This window comes from Oxyura jamaicensis, chromosome 2 (genome assembly GCF_011077185.1).
Source record: "Oxyura jamaicensis isolate SHBP4307 breed ruddy duck chromosome 2, BPBGC_Ojam_1.0, whole genome shotgun sequence".
NCBI classification, from domain to species: Eukaryota; Metazoa; Chordata; class Aves; order Anseriformes; family Anatidae; genus Oxyura; species Oxyura jamaicensis.
In genome coordinates this window covers 12,336,471-12,354,986 of record NC_048894.1, presented here as the reverse complement: position 1 = coordinate 12,354,986, position 18,516 = coordinate 12,336,471, and the positions used below count along the sequence as shown (strand labels likewise).

At 33.3% G+C, this 18,516-nt stretch overlaps 1 protein-coding gene across 4 annotated transcripts in view; it reads right to left on the bottom strand.

The window, feature by feature from the left end:
• Nucleotides 1-18,516, bottom strand: part of PFKP (phosphofructokinase, platelet) — a 44,968-nt gene that overhangs the window by 9,705 nt on the left and 16,747 nt on the right. For 2 of the 4 annotated variants that reach the window (XM_035316452.1, XM_035316449.1), the window contains exons 5-16: nt 16,703-16,868; nt 15,924-15,968; nt 15,719-15,827; nt 15,334-15,429; nt 14,672-14,764; nt 14,170-14,295; nt 13,542-13,606; nt 11,948-12,017; nt 8,832-8,978; nt 7,901-7,971; nt 7,365-7,452; nt 664-816 (exon numbers count right to left, since the gene is read on the bottom strand). In XM_035316452.1, coding sequence (XP_035172343.1) covers nt 664-816; nt 7,365-7,452; nt 7,901-7,971; nt 8,832-8,978; nt 11,948-12,017; nt 13,542-13,606; nt 14,170-14,295; nt 14,672-14,764; nt 15,334-15,429; nt 15,719-15,827; nt 15,924-15,968; nt 16,703-16,868 — 1,229 coding nt within the window. Of the gene's footprint in view, nt 1-663; nt 817-6,360; nt 6,514-7,364; nt 7,453-7,900; nt 7,972-8,831; nt 8,979-11,947; nt 12,018-13,541; nt 13,607-14,169; nt 14,296-14,671; nt 14,765-15,333; nt 15,430-15,718; nt 15,828-15,923; nt 15,969-16,702; nt 16,869-18,516 lie in introns of all 4 variants that reach the window. The other 2 variants (XM_035316448.1, XM_035316451.1) reach the window with 1 other exon arrangement.

Genomic DNA, 18,516 nt, shown 5'->3' with positions numbered 1-18,516 from the left:
GAAATGGTCAAGAATTAAGGAGTTCATATAGCAATTGTACCTGAGGAAAAAAGCTACAGCAGACTAGAACTAGAAAACTGATTGTTGAATGGAAAGCTTCAGCTACAGCAAGATCTGACCTCAAATCAGCATCAGTGACTGACTTACCTGTTTATACTATGCTTGTATTTATATGCACTTAACATTAAACCTATTGTAGTCCATAGGATTATTCACGTGTTAACAATGTACACAAATGTTCTGTTACACTAAGTTCAGTCATTGGCCCATGCAATAAACATGGTATTTGTTTCTAAAACATGTGTTTTCTTCTTTCATCTAAATAATGCTGAAAAGCTACTTAAGATTTTTTTTTTTTTTTAAAAAAAAAAGAAATTAGCAAAATCTTTTATTTTCAGTAAAAGCAAATGCCCTAAGGACTAATGCAGTAGTCTTGGATAAAAAAAAAAATTAAAAAAAAAAAAGAATCCCCAAAAGGTAAACACTGACTATAATCAACTTTAATTAGGTTAATATTTAATCAGTCTTGGTAAAGTTCTTAACTGTAAGACATAAAAATTACAGTGACCAAATTATTTTAGACCACTAGACATTTCAAGGTCTTTAGTTATCCTGATGTTATGCATGTTATCATCTTAACTTTTAAAAGATACATGGTCTTACCTCCACAATAGCATTCAAAGCAGTGTCAGCACCAATGCTAAAGTCTGTGCCTGGCACATTGTTGCTAATAGTAGCAGGCAACACACAGATAGGTACGCAAAACTCCTCAAAGCGGGAACGTGCCTCATGTAGCTGCAGACAACTTTCATACGCCTGAAGCAGTGGTACAAGTATGAGTGATACATTCCTTGTCTTTGGATTGCTCTGCTAATGACTCCTTGCATGTGATGGTAAATTTGGCTGTCCATTGGCCCAAGTGAGTACAATTGGTGAGATTATTGGGGGTGCATCCTGTACAGACCACAACAGTGCACTGAGGTTGCATTGGCACAATGCTCTTTGAAGAAATGCAGAAGATTAGTGCAGGTTATTACAGAGTGAATATGAAGTGTGCACAGCATTAGAGGTCTGAAGCAGTTTAGCAGAAAGAAGAGAGCACAAAGATAGATTGGAAATCATTAAACAAAAGGCCACTTGAAGAACAAAGTTTGATACATGTTAAGAAGTTCAGAAAGTTAAGTAGGAAAACACCTGCAACATGAAGAAAATGCTTAAAAGAAATCTGTTTTTTAACACTATGTTATCCTACAATGTCAAGACACATCTATTTCCACTGATGAAAAAAAGAAGAAAAAAAATTCCTTTGCCTTCCAAGGTTCTATCGACATCACACATCTGCTTCTATTCACTCAGATCACACAGAGGTCCAGAAATTCCAAGAACACACGCACATGGATGAGCTAAAGTTTGCAAGTACATTTCAAAATTGTTTTCTGAAGCACCTCTAGGTTTTTGGGAAAATTCAAAACTACAAAATAAATCTCCATGTGAAAAGGATTAGGTGTTCCTAATAGATGTAAAAATAACACTTGAAATTCAAGCTGTTTTAAGTCAGTGAACATTGTTTGTTTTTTTTACTTACACTATTCCAATTCTACCTAATCCAAACTCAGCATCTCTCATGATGTGTGACAATTTTCCAAACTACCTATGTAATGACTCTCCACAATAAAGCCTAATTACGTAGTATGATCCCGTTTTGTTAATCTTTTTCCCAGAAAAGAATGACGTTCACAGAAGTCTCATTCTTTTTTTTTTTCAATTTCTCAAATTGAGTTCAGAGAAGCAAACTATGGCAAATCAAATTATTAGGTAGCTATCTCCACAGCTATTAATTTACGCAATGACTTGGGAGAAAGTGATTTGAAAAAATTCACCCATGAGAGCTCTGCTTAAAGGCTCTTTTCCCCAGGTGAAGCAGATCCCATTCTGTGAGATGACAGGTCTTATGCCATCAGGTGAATGTAGTGTAAATTAAGTTTCTAAGGTCTACGTTGAATAAGTTGAATAAGTTTTGGAAGTGCAGCTTTAAACTACGATCAGTACTAGGATGCACTTCCAATTTAATATCTCAGTCTAAAAAGCTGCTCTTTCAGATCTGCAGCTCTGAGAAGTACTATAGCCAAAACAGAGACATTATTTATTAAAAACATTCTATGATTATTTTTTGTGTGTGTGGATGAGAATGAATTTTCACTGAGAAAATTTCATTAAGCACTAATTGCTTAGCCCAGCTCAAGTCAGTCAGTTGGAATTTTTGTTTTTAAGGAAAGAAAGTGACATCAAAACCTTAAGGCTTCTTAGAGATCTGCAAAGAAACACTGATGAATTTCTCTGAAAAGTTTTACAATGAGACTTTTGGGAAACCATGTTGAAGGGAAATTTAGAGCAGTAACTAACACAACTGGTTAGTTATGATATGTTAAGATATGTTTTACTTGCATTAAATATTGCCATTTCATTTGATGCAAGTGTTTTTAGCAAACATATCCAAAGCTTGTACCTCCACCAAGCATAAGCATCAGATAATTACACGCAGCATCTTAGCATCACTGCAGAAAATAAAAAAATACTTTCAATAAAGGGTACTTTAACAATTCTGGAACGTAAATAATGGGTGGTTGTAATAATTGCTTTACTTTTTTTTATTTTTTAATGAGGACAACAGTAAGATCATAGAGGGATTACTGCACCACATCAATAACGTTTTAATCATTTCATATCCATTAATTATATTATTATTTAGAAGTGTATTGGCAGAATCAAATGCGTTTGATAAAAATACAAGCAGTCAAGCACAGACTATTCTGTTGACTTGTGTCCATTAAAAGGGATGGACTTACTGCCCCAGCTCCACATCCACATTGCTAGGACCAAACTGGATGAAAACTGAATTGGATAATTAGCTTCGCCAAGTTAATATTCAGCCTGTTCAGCTGCCTGATTCAGATTAATGTATAATCACATATGCTAGTACCAGCATAGGGATGATACAGGAGAGTGGTCTATTTTTATTCAAGGAAACTGCATGGACAATCTAACAAACTTTCTTCACTACTCAGTGAGCAAATGTCTTCTGGTGGCTGTTTGCTATTCTTTTTGTCATGACCAGTTGATCAGCTTGCACACCTTCCCCTTAGAAGGAAGGAAGGAAAACACAGACTGTCAATTCTCTGAGCATATCAGAAAATTTTAGCCTCCTCTTTTTTCAAGTTCCTTCATTCTCCATCTTTACTTTTCATTTCCCCATTTAGTTCTACATGTCCTAAATCAAAATGCATATTCTTCCATACATTGTTCTGGATTATTGTGCTCTTTCCGTCACTGTCCTCTAGCCTATCTGTAGGCTTTGTTTTCAAATTAAACTTTCATTTTTTCCATACTTTTTCATGGTCCTTCACTGGAAGTCTAATTTTTATTCATTCTTCTACTTACAGAATAGATTTCAACTTTTTTAATTTCACCCATAAAATGTATTGATAACCTCTCTTTCTGATAGTTATTAAATAACCCAGCAATATATAGGTTATTTCTATGTAAATATGAAGGCTAACACTTCTTTCTTGCCATATTTCAGAAGCCTGATATCCAAAACAGCACTCTACTCATTTCACTGAGTTAGCAATATGAAGTTGAGAACATAGGTGTTTTTATTACAGTACTTAATTTACTGCTGCTTCTTTTCAGAAAAAAAATTCAAGTTAACGTTCCCATCCTGTAATTCTAAATAATTTATTATGTCTACCTAGATACAAAAAGCCTAAAGTATACCCTATTCACATATTGAAACTTCCACCTGTCCCCAGGTATTCCAGTACTGTGGAATACTGACAATTTCTCTGACAATTGTTCTCACTGATATTTTATACTGAAGTGAAAATGGAGTATATAGGCAAATTTAAAATGCTACTCAAAAGACAACCCAAATTCTACCATTCTACTGATGAAAAGTTTAACATTGTAAAATACAACTGGGGAAAAAAAAAAATCAAGAGCGTCAAAGAATCTGTCACAGAATCCAAATTCTAGTTATTGAGAAACGTACCATCCACTATCGTGACTTAGGACACAGCATGCTCTTGCCTCATAACTCATCCAGAAGATCTCTAACTGTGCAAGTATTTACAGATCATATACCATCTTTAATGCCAAGCTTAGGTAAGTATAAAACAAAGTAGTCTGATTTTTGTTCATTTATTTTCTGTTTTAAATGCAACATCACCACATTTGAAAATGTCTCAGGGTACCATTTACATGCTTTGACAAGTCTCAAACAACCTAACACTGACAAACATCTAGTAATGAAAAAAAAACAATGGGGCCTCGTTACCCAGAAGAGAAGGATCTACTTACCTTACTGAAAGTTGTTGAGAACATAGAACTGTAAGAGTACCACAGAAAAACTAAGTGTGGTAACATTTTGGTGTGCTAATCTGAAAGCTAAGAGACACTAATCTGAAAGCACTGAAGACTGACACATTTACTCATCTAACAATGGCAGTAGGAATGAAAGTTATATGACTTGCACTGAGCTTATCAGTCACACTTAACAGGGGACAGCATCACTATCGAACCTGATCTGAACATGTGACACAGGAATGAAAGGAAACATTTTTCATTATCAGTCTTGGTGGATCATATTCAAACAATCAGAGCAGAAAATTGAAAAAAATATTAAGCAGAAATCTTTCCTCAACACAAAAGTCTGCTCCTTTCCAAGGAAAAAAAAAAAAAAAAAAAAGAACAAACCTTAACCTTCTATTGGCTTGAAACTAAACCCTGCAACATCATTACATTTCATATATATTTCAGAGAAAAATCTAGAGAAAATAAAATCCAAGAACAAAACAAAGACTATCAGTCAAATACAAAAAAAAAAGTTTCCAACTACTGCATTGAAAATATGGAGACACTGACAATTTGTTACCTAACGAAGTCTAACAGTATCTAGAAACTTAAGTATAAAGCAAAACACAACAACAGTATAGGGAAAGGGAGAGAGAGGGAGACCCTACTCTACATGAAATAACCTATAAAAAGAAGGTAGTTAGGTAAACATAACACAGGTTATGAAAAAAAGGAGAAAAGAAAAGTAGGTGTCATGCACAGTCATTTTACTCACCTCAATTTGTGATCAATCATTTTGGAGAGATATTTTTATTTACCAGAACTGGGAAAAAGTCAACCTTTATAAACCTACAGTCTTGTTCTAGGCAATAGTTTGGAAAACTGAAATTTCTTAACTCAAATGAGAATTATCTTGAGAAAAATAAAACTTGACGTTGGTATGGTAAACAGAAACAAATAGGTGAAAATTACATTAATGCTCTTGAGGTTGATAGCTTTTGAGGAATCCTTGAAATTTTTCAAAATAGTATCATGATTAAAATCTTCAAACAAATCTATATGACAGAAGAATTGACGTTACATTTCAAAAGCAACCTGAGATTCTTTTCCAACTTTACACAAGCATCATGGTTATTGTTTTTATTTTTTTTGTTTTTAAACATCACTCAATATGTATAATAAGTGAAAACATATTGGCTCCAACACTACTGGATGTGCACCCACACATTATAGTGAAAATAAAAACTGAAGGAAGTGTAATGTTCCCATTGTTGTTGCTTGGATAAAATTATCTCAAAATATATAGAAACAGTATTGCTTTTCTTAGTAGGTGTATTATTAATGCTTCCTAAGTGATTTAGGTGAATTGTAAACACACATGCTTGATGTGTTGTTTGTGTGGCACCTGATAATTCTCATTCTATCCAACTGAATTTACTTTTAATTGATCCATTCTTAATTTACATTAAGTTACTGTTGTTTGTTTGTTTTTTTTTTTGTTTTTTTTTAATATATCATGTCTCGGCTCTTTATGTTAAATCTGTTTCTTTTATTAGTAGTGTATACAATTCCTCTATTCCTCTAAATACAGAAATGGTTACGTAAATAAGGATTCATTTCTGAACAGAACAATATTCACTTGGGATTTGTCACAGCTGGGTATACTGACACTTTACATATAACAGATTTTTTTTCCTTCTTCTTCGACAGTGCAAATAATCATCACGTCCTAGCTTTAGGTTTCTTTCTTTCCTATACAATAAATACATGCCATCCTATTTTGCAGTTTACAAATTCAAAAGGTCCTTGTAGTTTTGGATCTACTTTTGAGATCACAAAACTTCTCTCTTTTAAAGAAGTATCACAAATGTGTCTACATTGAGTAATTATATTGTTTTCCAGATTATATTTCCAAAGTTCTGGTCTATAAAAATATCCAGTTCTAGCCAATTCAGTCAGTTTTAACCAGAACTGCTGTATTAGTAAGCGCACACACCAGAATAGACTTACATCAGTTATAGTGTTCAGAGCAGTATCTGCACCAATGCTGAAATCTGAACCCGGTACATTGTTGGATACTGTTGCAGGAACCATAACCATTGGAACACAGAATTCATCATATTTCTCTCGGGCAGCTGACAATTCCAAAAGTCCGAGGTACGCCTGTTGGGCACAGGCATTGGGTGAAAAATTAGGACAAATAAAATGAAGACAAGGTTGGAATGATAAAATGGAACGGGCCACAGGGGGAGCCATTTCTACCACGACACTTCAGCAAGTCAAAGCATTAAGAATGCACTAAAATGACAGATACACAAAAAACAAAGGATTAAAAACATGTACGCATTTGAAAAGAAACCATAAATAGAACTCTCATTCATTTCAAGGAAATGTGTAATTTAGACATGAAGTTGCTTTGTACAACACAAATATACTACAAAATAATTCCCCAATCTTCAGGTACTATATTACCTGTTGTTTCAAATCATAGTATTCCTGAATCAAGACACCCTTAAAAAAATCACTTTGCTAAAATAAAATGAATTTTAAATATGGATAGAAAACAGAAAAGAACACTTATCTTCATTTATTACAGATTTTGAAATGCATTATGTGAGAAGAGTGGCTTAAATAAGGGACCACCGTACAATTATGACTAAAGCTTAAGAAATTTTGATGTGTGTTCTGAGTATTGATATGGTATATAGACTGGAACTTACTTTGTATTGCTTAAGTTATTTTTTTTTTTTTAATACAAAAACAGGATCGCACCACCTCATCTTATATATCCATTTAGCTTACCTTGTTTTTCAGTTATTAGTCATTGCCTCGAATGCCAACTTTCCACAGAAATCAGTAATTAGTAAGAACTGATCCTAAATGCTATTCATATTGCGTATAAAATACAGCAGATCAAATGCACTTTACATGAAGATTGGGTGAAAATTAAAATGGTATATTTCTTTTGTTAGGAATTCTATTCTACTTAGACATAAGTTGAAACTTCATTGTACCTCAAATCCACCAATAACCATAAGAGCGTTAATGTTGTTAGTGCGCATCTGGTCAGCGATCTTCTCCAAATACTTAGCAGGAAGAGTACTGAAAGTTATTAAACCAAAAGAAAAATAAAAACAATTTACAGATTCTGCAGCAATAAGAACTAATTACTAAGCTATAACAGTAAACCCAGCAGGCAATAAAATATTTTTCATTTTAAATATCTATTAATAAAAATATTTATTTCTGGCTGCCACTAAGGAATCACATCAACTATGAGAAAAGTACAGGCTAGCAATACTTTTAAGTGTTAAGTACCCTAGGATATTTTTCAGCTGAAGTCCCAGCTCCCATTCTTATTCTCTCCTCAGAGCTGGTACAGCACCATCAAGATACCCAGGTTGGAACATAACATTTAAAAAAAAAATAAAATTAAAGATTTAAAACATTCGATGAAAGGAAAAGAGAACTGAATTATACACAGGTTGTATAACATACTAGAATTACATACTGGAATTCACCATAGCAATTGGAAAAATATTGATGTTACCGTTTGGTACCAAGAATCGATCCTCCTTGACCAGTCCAGCCTCCAACATCTCCCCAGCTGATTTCCTTTATCTTTGAATTAAAGAAGGAGATTTTGTTACATAATTATCCAATTACTTGTCTTGACATAGAACAAACACCAGGTACTACTTTTAACAAAGTAAACACCAGGTACTACTTTTAACAAAGTTCTTGGGCATTTTAACAGCAGCAAAAATGAAATTGGCAAAAATACCAGTACTAAGAGGTTAACTAACTTAAGTTCTCTTTAATTCTTACCAGTCCCTTCCCGTTCTATTTGTCCTTTCTTTCTCCATATCATAATAAACTTTGCCTCCTTGATTCATATCATGGTCCTGTTTTCATATCCTCTCTTACTGAATAATAAACATAAAAGTCCAAAACTAGGCCTCTGAGGCTAGTTTTGGGACCTATGGCTCCAGCTAATAGGTAGAAATTAATAATCTTATATCCATTTTCTCCTTAGGCCATTAACTGAGGCATAACATTTAGAACAGAGGAACAGAAGAATCTAACTCAACTGGAAAAAAAATGCTTCCTTAAAAAGCATCCCTGCAAAGTTTCTTATTGCAAAAGTACAAAAATGCAACAGCAATTCTTCTGTTATTATGTGGAAAATCTACCATATGCTAAACATTGACCAAAATGTGAAAGGATTCACCTGAACTAATTCTGTAGCTCTGTAGCTACATCTAGCTACATGTAGTTAGATCAATAATATTTAAGCATAAATTAATCTATAGGTTTGTATAGTTGAGAAATAGTTACAATTTGGGTTTTATATGTCTTCATGAAATAACTTACTGAATTACTTTCCATGATAGTATCACAGAACACGTCTTCTAAGAGTATAACAGTCAGTAGAGTGGGATGAGGTACCTACTACTATACTATCCACACAAAATACTGACCTTCCCTCTAGAAAAACCTTCAAATCCATCAATGACAGCAAACATTTTATGGCCTTCAGTTATGCCAACTCTCACTGCAGCCCTCACTGCAGCATTCATTCCAGCTGCAGGAGCACCAACATTTAAGACTGCCACATTAAAATTAGTCTGCAAGAGAAAAATAACAATCTTTAATAAGCACTTTCTATATCACGCTTAATTTTTCCATCGTGCACAGATGATAAATATTGTAAATGTAGGAAGGGAACTCACAAAGCCATTCAAAAACCATTCAAAACTAACTAGAACATACATAAATCTATTTTCATCTATTTTTCCCATTTTCTGAATGCCACACAGAGACATAAAAAACAATCTGTTTTTTACAAGTTTTTTAAAAAGACTTTCAATTTGCTTTGCAATTTGTTATGCAGTTTTTTATAATCTAGCTCAGTTACGTTCAAGAAAAAAAAAGAAAACAAACAAAACAGACTAAGTTATTCAACCATTTTCATATTATCCCAAAAGCTGGATTTTGCAAAATATACTCAGAATATCCTAGAAAAGAATGAGTTGATGTATTTCATTCCATCACTGTAGCAGTTAGTGTCATCAGTAGACACACAAAGTGGAACAGATTACAACATTAATTTAAATGTATCTGCCAGACTTTTAGAGCAGCTGGCAGCAGTAAACAGGATCATTTAGCGTCTTTCACATTACCATAGGTTTTCAGATTATGGCAGATTATGGCATTTTAGTGACTCAGAGTAACTGTTTATATATAATGCTACCTCCTCCTGTAAGTTTAATATGCGCTCCAGGTGAACATCTCATCTATTCAAATGGAAAAGTCTGAGATATATATTTGTAAACTAAAACACAAGACAAAATAATTTTCAAATTAAAAACACTATCCTCAATGAAACTACATCTTCACACTGATAAATCCAAAACCTTTCAGACCAGAGATTCCTTTTCTGAGTTAAAGCTGTACTTGAATTAAACAAACAAAAAACGTGTATGGGTAAACAAAGCAACAGTACTGCTATGAGTAAATGCTAGCCAGCATCTTCCAATTTAACTGCAAAGCATAAAATGCAAATCATACATGTATGCATTTAGCAGAACAGGCTTTAAGCAATAGCAAACTATGTAAGAAAAATGCAACAAAATTTAACAGCCTGAGCTTATACACTAAAATTTGTCACACTTTAGGTCAGCTGAATGATCTTAAATTGTTTACAATCATTAACATGACAAAATTGTAACAATTTAGTACTGGAGAAAATTGCTTTACCCTGGAAAATGGGAATACAAAACAAACAAAAAGAAAACCAAAACAACAAAAAAATACAGAGCAGTTGTTAAGCAACAATCATCTAATCTTTTCAAACTAAAAAAAAATACAGAAGTTTTTTTTCATTTATTTATTTTTAAACTTCAGCACAATCAAGGAGTTGTAAAAAAAGACAAAGGAAACGTAAGAGAGCAAAATATCTGCATGCAGCAGCGCTTCTGAGGCAGAGCACTGAGTAGGCTCTAGTGATCTGATCAGCTTAGCCTCTTCCTCAATTCTTGTGACAGGCTCATTTTATCTGCTTTTTAATTCCCCTGTAGCCCCTTTTATTGAAGTACAGACTTGGCTAGCATGGTCTTAACCAAGTACTTGTGTTATTTTTTTGGAAGTGACCTACAACTCCTTTTGTCATCCATCACAAAAAGATATAGTAGAACTACCGTAAAACAAAATAGGGAAGACCAATGCTAACAATTCTAAAATTGTACTGCAATGTAAACAAATAGCCTGATCCAGCAAAGCAAATGCTGAATATCCACCAAAAATAATCCTGAACTCTTTGGTCTCTTGAAAATCACTAATTTAGGTCTGTGTGCATGTGTGTGCGTATACACGTACATACACAATACATACGCACACATTTTTAAATTAAACTACTGTTTTGGCAGGTATATTTGAAATAACTTCAATCTATATACTTACTTTTACTTGTATTTAGAGTAAAAATATAACTTAACTAAAAGTAAAAATATAATTTAATTTAAGCTAGAATTATTTTATCCTCTCTAGAAGCTTCTACTATAACTTTTACTTTGTAATCAAGTTTTCTTTATTGTGCAAAGTTTTTCCTGATAGATTACACATTAATTTTTGTCAACCAAAATGGCTATTGTGATGCTGCTATTACCTATCCACAGAATTTCTGAACAGATGTCAGCTATTCAAATGAGCTTTTCCTATTTTCAATGCAAATTGCTGCTTAGTAATATGGAGAAGGTAGTATTAATCATTACTTAAATATTTCATTGGAAAAAAATCCCCAAAACATAATAGTAATATAATCATGTAAATAAGGTAACAAATAGTCACAAACCACCATTAACAAGGAATTAACCAGTGAGGTGACAGTTGCAAACTGGTGAAAAACAGAATTACTCAATAAATCATTCATAGGGAAAAAATAATAAAAAAGAAACATTTCAGACACCATTTATTGACAACAACCTAATAAATTCAGCTTTTCTCAGTTTTTAAGTTGTGTAAAGAGGGAAATAAGAGGTAAATAGCCACTATTGCCTTGTGCACAGTGACTTACTAGATCAGATAAGAATTACATGTGTTTTATCTATTCTGTTCCATGAATTCCAGGACTTGCCTCCATTCTTTAGTAGTTTTCCCCTTTGAAAGGAAGGGCTAGAATTCTTTCATACTGCACCCTTCTTTCTACCAAGATTTTTAGTCTCTTAATTGCAATTACATCACCTTTCCTTCTCTCCATGTCACCTAACAGAAGGGATGACAGTAACCATTAGGACCAGATACTGTAGCAATTGGGAAAAGAGATATATCCAATACGTATTCATAAAAGAAAGAAATTGTCTAGGAGAAAAATTTTTAGTTAGACTTGTATCATTTTAAAAAATATTAGCTATTATTATAATCAGATTGTGTGTTACAGTCATCTTTCTGACATTATAATATTTGACTAATTTTATAAAATAACATACGATATAGAATTGAAGACAATATTTAAGGGTATGAGGAAAAAAAAGTTAAAAAAAGAAAAAATATACCCTAGGGACAGACACACATTGCACACTCGTAAGAGAACTCTCACCTTTGGAAGCTCAGCATCTGGTTTTTTGTGTGACAATAATTTGTAGGTGTTAAGGTTGTTTTCAAAGCTCCTAAAGAATAAATAAAATAAACAAAAACACAATGAAGCACTAATTTTTTGAACACAGTTACTTTAAAAAGAGTGAACTTCTTCATAAGCTGATAGAAAGCATGAGAAGTTTACAGAACATGTTTTTAAAGTTCATATGTGAAATCTTACAAATGTTAAAACTAAATCAACTCGCTAGTAAGAAAGCTTTAAATACAGTGTAATGGCTTCACAAAAAGACTTTAGAAAGTGAGACAACATTGTTTCCATTAAACTCTGTTATGACAAAGTGTATTGGAAGGATCATAGGTCTTCTAATATAAAAAAAAAAAAAAAGCTTTTGTAAGAAGGTTTCCTTTTTTTCTTCCACATTTTGTTTAGCCTTGACCTTGGTTGAATGCAAAGCAACACTACAGCAGAAAAAGAATAAAATATGACCCCATTTTCAAGGGCATACTTGCCAGTTCATAATATGAATATGCAAGGTTTGCCTATCTCAAACAAACAAACAAAAAAAAATAAAGCACACATCAGGATCCTTATCAGGATAAGGATTTCAAACTCTACTGCTAATCTCAAGACATGGTACTTATTTGAAATAACTGCATATAATGAAAAAAAATAGAAGATTTTAGAGGAAACATGCCCTTAAATACAAGGCACTGAATTTGACAGTAAGCAATAGCAAACGCGACAACTTCAGCTACAGTACTAGATTCAAAAAGTGTTTTTGTGCAGCTAGTAGCAATCATGTTACGTTGTGTAAGTAATACAATCTTACTGAGTAAAACGTTTTTGTTTTTTTTTAAGAATGAACGCATTCTGTAATTTCTAAATACAGAATTGAAAAATATTGCTTTAATTATAAGTATGAACAACCAATCCTCACTCTAGCAAATCAAAATAACTTTTAAAAACAGCTATCCAATATTAGGACTAAAGTTATAATAACAACTGAATTAAGATAATATCTGAAAATGAAGGAACACAGAAATAACACTCAGTCCTGTAAGATAACAAGAAAACATAAAATAACCATATATTGGGCAAGAGAGTTTTATTAGATGGGTGATAAAGCATTTTACTAGTAAGTGACTTGAAACAGAGCATGCCATTTTGACACAAGAGTGAAGAATGTCTTTCCCCAACATTAACATTGGAAAACTAATGGCTGCTTACAAATAAATTAATCTTACACAGGATTGGTTTCAAAATCTTGAATAAACGAACATGTGGTTGCTAGCAGCCAGTTCATATGTGACAGCAGCTCTTTTCTCTGTGGCTAGTTATGCTAACATCAGTCCCTAGAGTCTGACATGGTACCAAACTAGTTTTCTTTGTTTTGTGTGGTGTTTTTTGTTTGTTTGTTTTACACAGATAAATGTTTCAATTATTATTTTTAAGCAATTCTTCTTCCATCTTCTCTACTATTTTCTAAATACACAAAAACATACATAAACTGAATTAAATGTAAAGTGCCAGCAGAAAAGCAAAGCAATTCATCCCTTCTTCTAGAGCAAATAAGTTAAAGTGTTATTTGCCATACCTTCCACGAAGCCTCACAGCCTCAACAAATCTTCCTTCATCCATGGCTTTCTGTACTTCTTGAGTCTTGAAAGAACAAGTTGATTATTCAGTAAGTTTTAAAAAAACAACCCAGGGAGTTGATTATCAATGTATTTCTGTAAACAGGCACTATGAAATAGCTTTCCAACGTGAAAAATGAAATATCAATTTTTCATTTTATGACCTACATTTTATCATAGCATAATTTATAGTAGACAGGAGAAGAACAAAGTAGAAACTGACACCTCAATTCTCCCTGGAAAATCAGCATATCTATTTTGCATTTTCCCTTTTTATTTTAAGATCAAGTAGCACTGATCAGTTTTGGTGGAAAAACCAGAGTGTTGTATACAATGTGCAAATGGATGCAAGCATTCTTCAGATGCTTCCATTGCATGGATGAATATATTTATTTATATATTATTTATTGGTGGTTCGGAGATACTACTTAGTATCAGAGAACACACACGAAGCTCTTTTTTCCCAGATGCGGGTAAGTGTTGTACACATTCCCATCAGCATTTTAACGACAGACCACTGATTATAGTACACAGTGGTCCGTTGTAGTTAATGAATAACGATGAACTGGCTTTTTGCCAGAAACTCACCATCTGCACACACTCCATCAAAGGCAGACGGACAGCCTGGTTTCCAGACAGCGACACAACACAGGCAGGAGTATCTGGAGTGCCTTCTAAAAGGGCAAGCACAGCTTCTACACCCATACGGCTTGCCTGAAAATATGAAACATTCAAGTGTTCAAGCAAGCATTTAAAATCTGAAAGCCTGAAATCATAGAAACGGTCAAGATTTCTCTGAAAATCAAGCTGAAATGAATTCTTATTTTTCAGGTGAAATTGTAACAAATTGTTCTTGCAGCTTTGCTTTTTAACCCTACTACAGATTATTTTACATAAAATGCTTCACTATTCTGAATTTGACAGTTGAGATCTCGCTCTCTCCAGTAAATAATCAGAAATCTCTATGCAAGGTGTAATTCAGCTTGTTATCAGTGTGAAACCACCACAAATGATAAACTGTGAAGGAAGTAAAAGCAAACTGTGCATTTGTACCAAGCAATGCCATACAAAGTTATTCTAAGTAACTCACCAGAATTCTATCAAAAGCCGAAGGGGTTCCACCTCTTTGCACGTGACCCAAGATAGTCACCCGAGTGTCAAACCCAAGCCGCTGAACTACAAGCTGCAAACAATTTCAAAATGTAGTGGTTTTATTAGCATCACTAGTTTATATATATCTCTGCCAATGAGTATTTTTGAAATTCTTTTCCAAGGGACACTTTACAAATAATCAGAGCAATTTCAGCTCAAAGTTTTTTTTTTTTAATCTTAGACAACAATGAAAATTTTTGATAAAGATACATTTAAAAAAAAGACAAGTCTTTATCCAAAGTAAACATTATTTCACTTTAAGTGGGACAGATCAGGATTTAAGTTTTACAAGAAACAAAGTATAATATGCCTGTAATTACTGATTTAAGCAAATTTCAGACTTTGTATCAACGAAGGTACCAATGAAGTAAGAGTTTCAGACTGTTGTCTTATTTTGTGAATAGAAAAGGTCCAAATTAACAGCTATTTAAATGACTTCTCTTTAAGTGCACTCTGGATAAATAAAGCACAAATATAAAATACAACCAGCAAAGTGTGTTAGAATCTACTTTTGAACAGATTTACTTAACAGAAATGTTAGTAGAAAGATCTCTGGTACAGACAAAATAGAAACTGCATCGTAAGGGTATCGACACTTACATCCTTAACCTTCTCTGATGTTATAGGTTTGTTGTGGCAATCAATAGCTCCTTCAGCTACAATAATAATATTCAGCCTTTTCTTTCGTGCACGATTCTATAGTAAAATAACAGTATATTCATATAGTTATATAGAAAATCACCACACAATTTCAAAAGCAATTGTTATGCATTAAATAAATATTCCCTCTCTTTGCTGTTTATACTCGATCACTTCAGAGTTCTCAGACATTTTATTTTCATACAGGTCTTTTCATTGATGAACCAAAACATCTTATCAAATTAATGAGGAAAGGTGCTAAAAAGTCTGATTTTATTGCTAAATCACTGTTTTCAAACAAGCATCTGCAAAAGGTCAGGAAATCCAAAACAGAGTAATTTATTACCTCTGAAAGCTTAACACACATTGAATCCTCCCATCCTTCTTCTGGTGGGTATTCAGGAATAAATACCCAATCCGCACCACAAGCTAAGGCACTGACAAGAGCCAAATACCTAATAAATATAACAAATAGTTATTTATGGTTCAGATTTCTTGATATTTCATAATTATATTTGTATGAAACACAAACTACTGAAGTCAATACATACCCACAGTGTCTCCCCATAACCTCCAGAACAAATGTCCTCTGATGGCTGTAAAAATGAGAAAACAAATTAACTGCAGCTCAAAAATCCCATCCAAATTCTTGAAATCAGCAGCTGATATCAGGAAATAGCCTGTGGTCACGTTACCAAACACAGCATTAGTTAGCAAAATAAAAGGCCATATTAAACTACGTATCTTCCAAAATTTAATTCATTTTCCCTACTATTGATAAATTTTAGATTTATAAAAGCACTTACAAGAGAAGAGATGAACACTCACTAGCAATGTAAATGATGCAGACTCATAGTTAAGAATTGTAATGATACAGCTGTAGGTTTTGTAGTTATTGCTGAAGTGCATAAAACTATAATTTAATTACTACAACTTTACCTGGGGAAAGCTTACATACAGATGTTATTTTGTACTATTCAATGCATCTTCTCTAGAACAGCACGTCTAGGAAAGACTAGGAACGTATTAAGGAAATGAAGCCTGCCCCTAAAGCTGATAAAAGCTCTGCCCCTAAATCTCTACAGTCAGATGTTTGAAATGATGCCATGACAGGAATGAAAGAAAATCTGTTGCAAAGAAAAAAAAGAAGCCAAGACACATGAATGATGTGGTTAAAAATAGCTTATATTCACACTCAAGTAATACTATGTGTCATTTACCTAACTTCTATTTAAGATGAATGTATATTCTCCATTACTGCATGACAATAGGAAATAAGATGTGAAAAAACTATACATTTGTTACAGTCGTCTATAACATGCACAATTACCTTTGAGCAGTGGTCATGATGGCATCCACGACTTCAATGATTCTGTGCAAGGCTGAGTCAGTACCTATGGTCATATCAGTGCCACAGAAGTCATTGTCTATGGATCCAACCATTCCCACTATGTTAAGATAAGCATATTTCTTAACAGCCTCCTCATCAATCTTTCCTGTAAAGAAATATCCAGAGAAAGACCTGTAAGTTTAAACTTTAAAAAATGCATTTAGAAATATTGCTTACATGCTCTACTTTTGTAAATTAAACATATTCAAACGTTAAATAATGTTTAGGTATTTTAGATAACAGGGTTAGTCAGAAGTACAAAGAAAGGCCAATCAAACAACCAAACAAAAGAATCCTGCATAGAACTCCTTACACTAAGGAAGGAAACAAGAGCTTTTCAGTCCATTTCAAAGTGTCAACAGATTATCATGTTTGTAACCAACCTTAAAATTGATGGCTGGGACATAATAGCATCCAAATTGTAGGCTCAGTGTATGACACACAATGTAGAAGCAAAAGGATGCAAACTGGATGTGAGGGGGTATATGCAAGCAATCAAACCCCACATTTAAACTTCTGAAGACTTCTCTTCTGCATCACTGAAAGGCTCTGATTTCATGATTAATAAGTAAATAGAATAGAAAAGCTCCTACTCTAGTTTTCGTATATGTCTCCAAAGACATCTGTGAAAATGCTGAGTCACCCAGCAGTTCTAAAGGATCTCAAGGATGAAATATGTCAGCTGCTTAAGTGCTTAAAACTACTTTAGTAGCTGTGGAGAGGACTGTAGCAAATATAACAATTTTTTCATGCAAGATTCAAGAAACTATGTATCTGTTTGTTTAATGGCTATATTAAAGAAAATATTATAAACCATAATGAAAAATATAACTAATGTTTGTACAGATAATTACAGCATTCTGAAGAAGAGTCAAAGTGTTTTCTATGAATATACATATACATAATGCTTTACAAACCGTTTCTAGTGTTCCTAAAGTGACATAATAATCATGCAAATAAGGGATATCTGGTTGATATATTCTACTTAGATTTCAAAAAATTGACAAAGATTGTCAGTCCCCAAAGGATTTTGAGGAAACTAAGCATCCACAGCATAAGAGAGAAGGCCTTTGCATGGAATAAGTGATAGGAAACAGAGAATGAAAAATACAGAACAGGGCTGTAGTAAATGCAGATTTTTATATCTCAGAAAGATAACCAAAGTGGTTTTAAAGGGATCTGCACTGTTCAACATATTCAGCGATAACCTAGAACAGGAAATAAGCAGTAAGGTGCCAAAGTTTTATTGTTCATACTGATTTACTTGGGTTCTAAATGTATGGAACATCTGTGAAGAAAAAGAAGACTAGCAAGACACAATGAGCACCAGTAAAGTATCAAATTGAATTCACTGTAGAGAAATATAACCTAATCCACATGAAAACATATCCTAACATCAAAAATAAAATACTATTTTCTACATAATTATATAATAATGCTGTTTTCATTAATGAATCAGCTTCAGTGCCCAGCAGCAGTCAAAAATAAAATAAAAATATTAGAAAATATTAGGAAAATATCAGAGAACAAAACAAAGATCATTATACTACTGTGCAGATCCATGGTTTGCCCTCATCTTGAATACTGCGTGCAGTTCGGGTCCTCCCCACCTCAAAAAGGATATGGTAGAACTGGAAAAGGTTCAGAGAAGGGCAACAAAGATGATCATAGGTACAGAACTTATACATATAAGGAACTACTAAGCAAACTAGGACTCCTCCATCTAGAAAAGAGATGATGAAGGAAAAAAATAC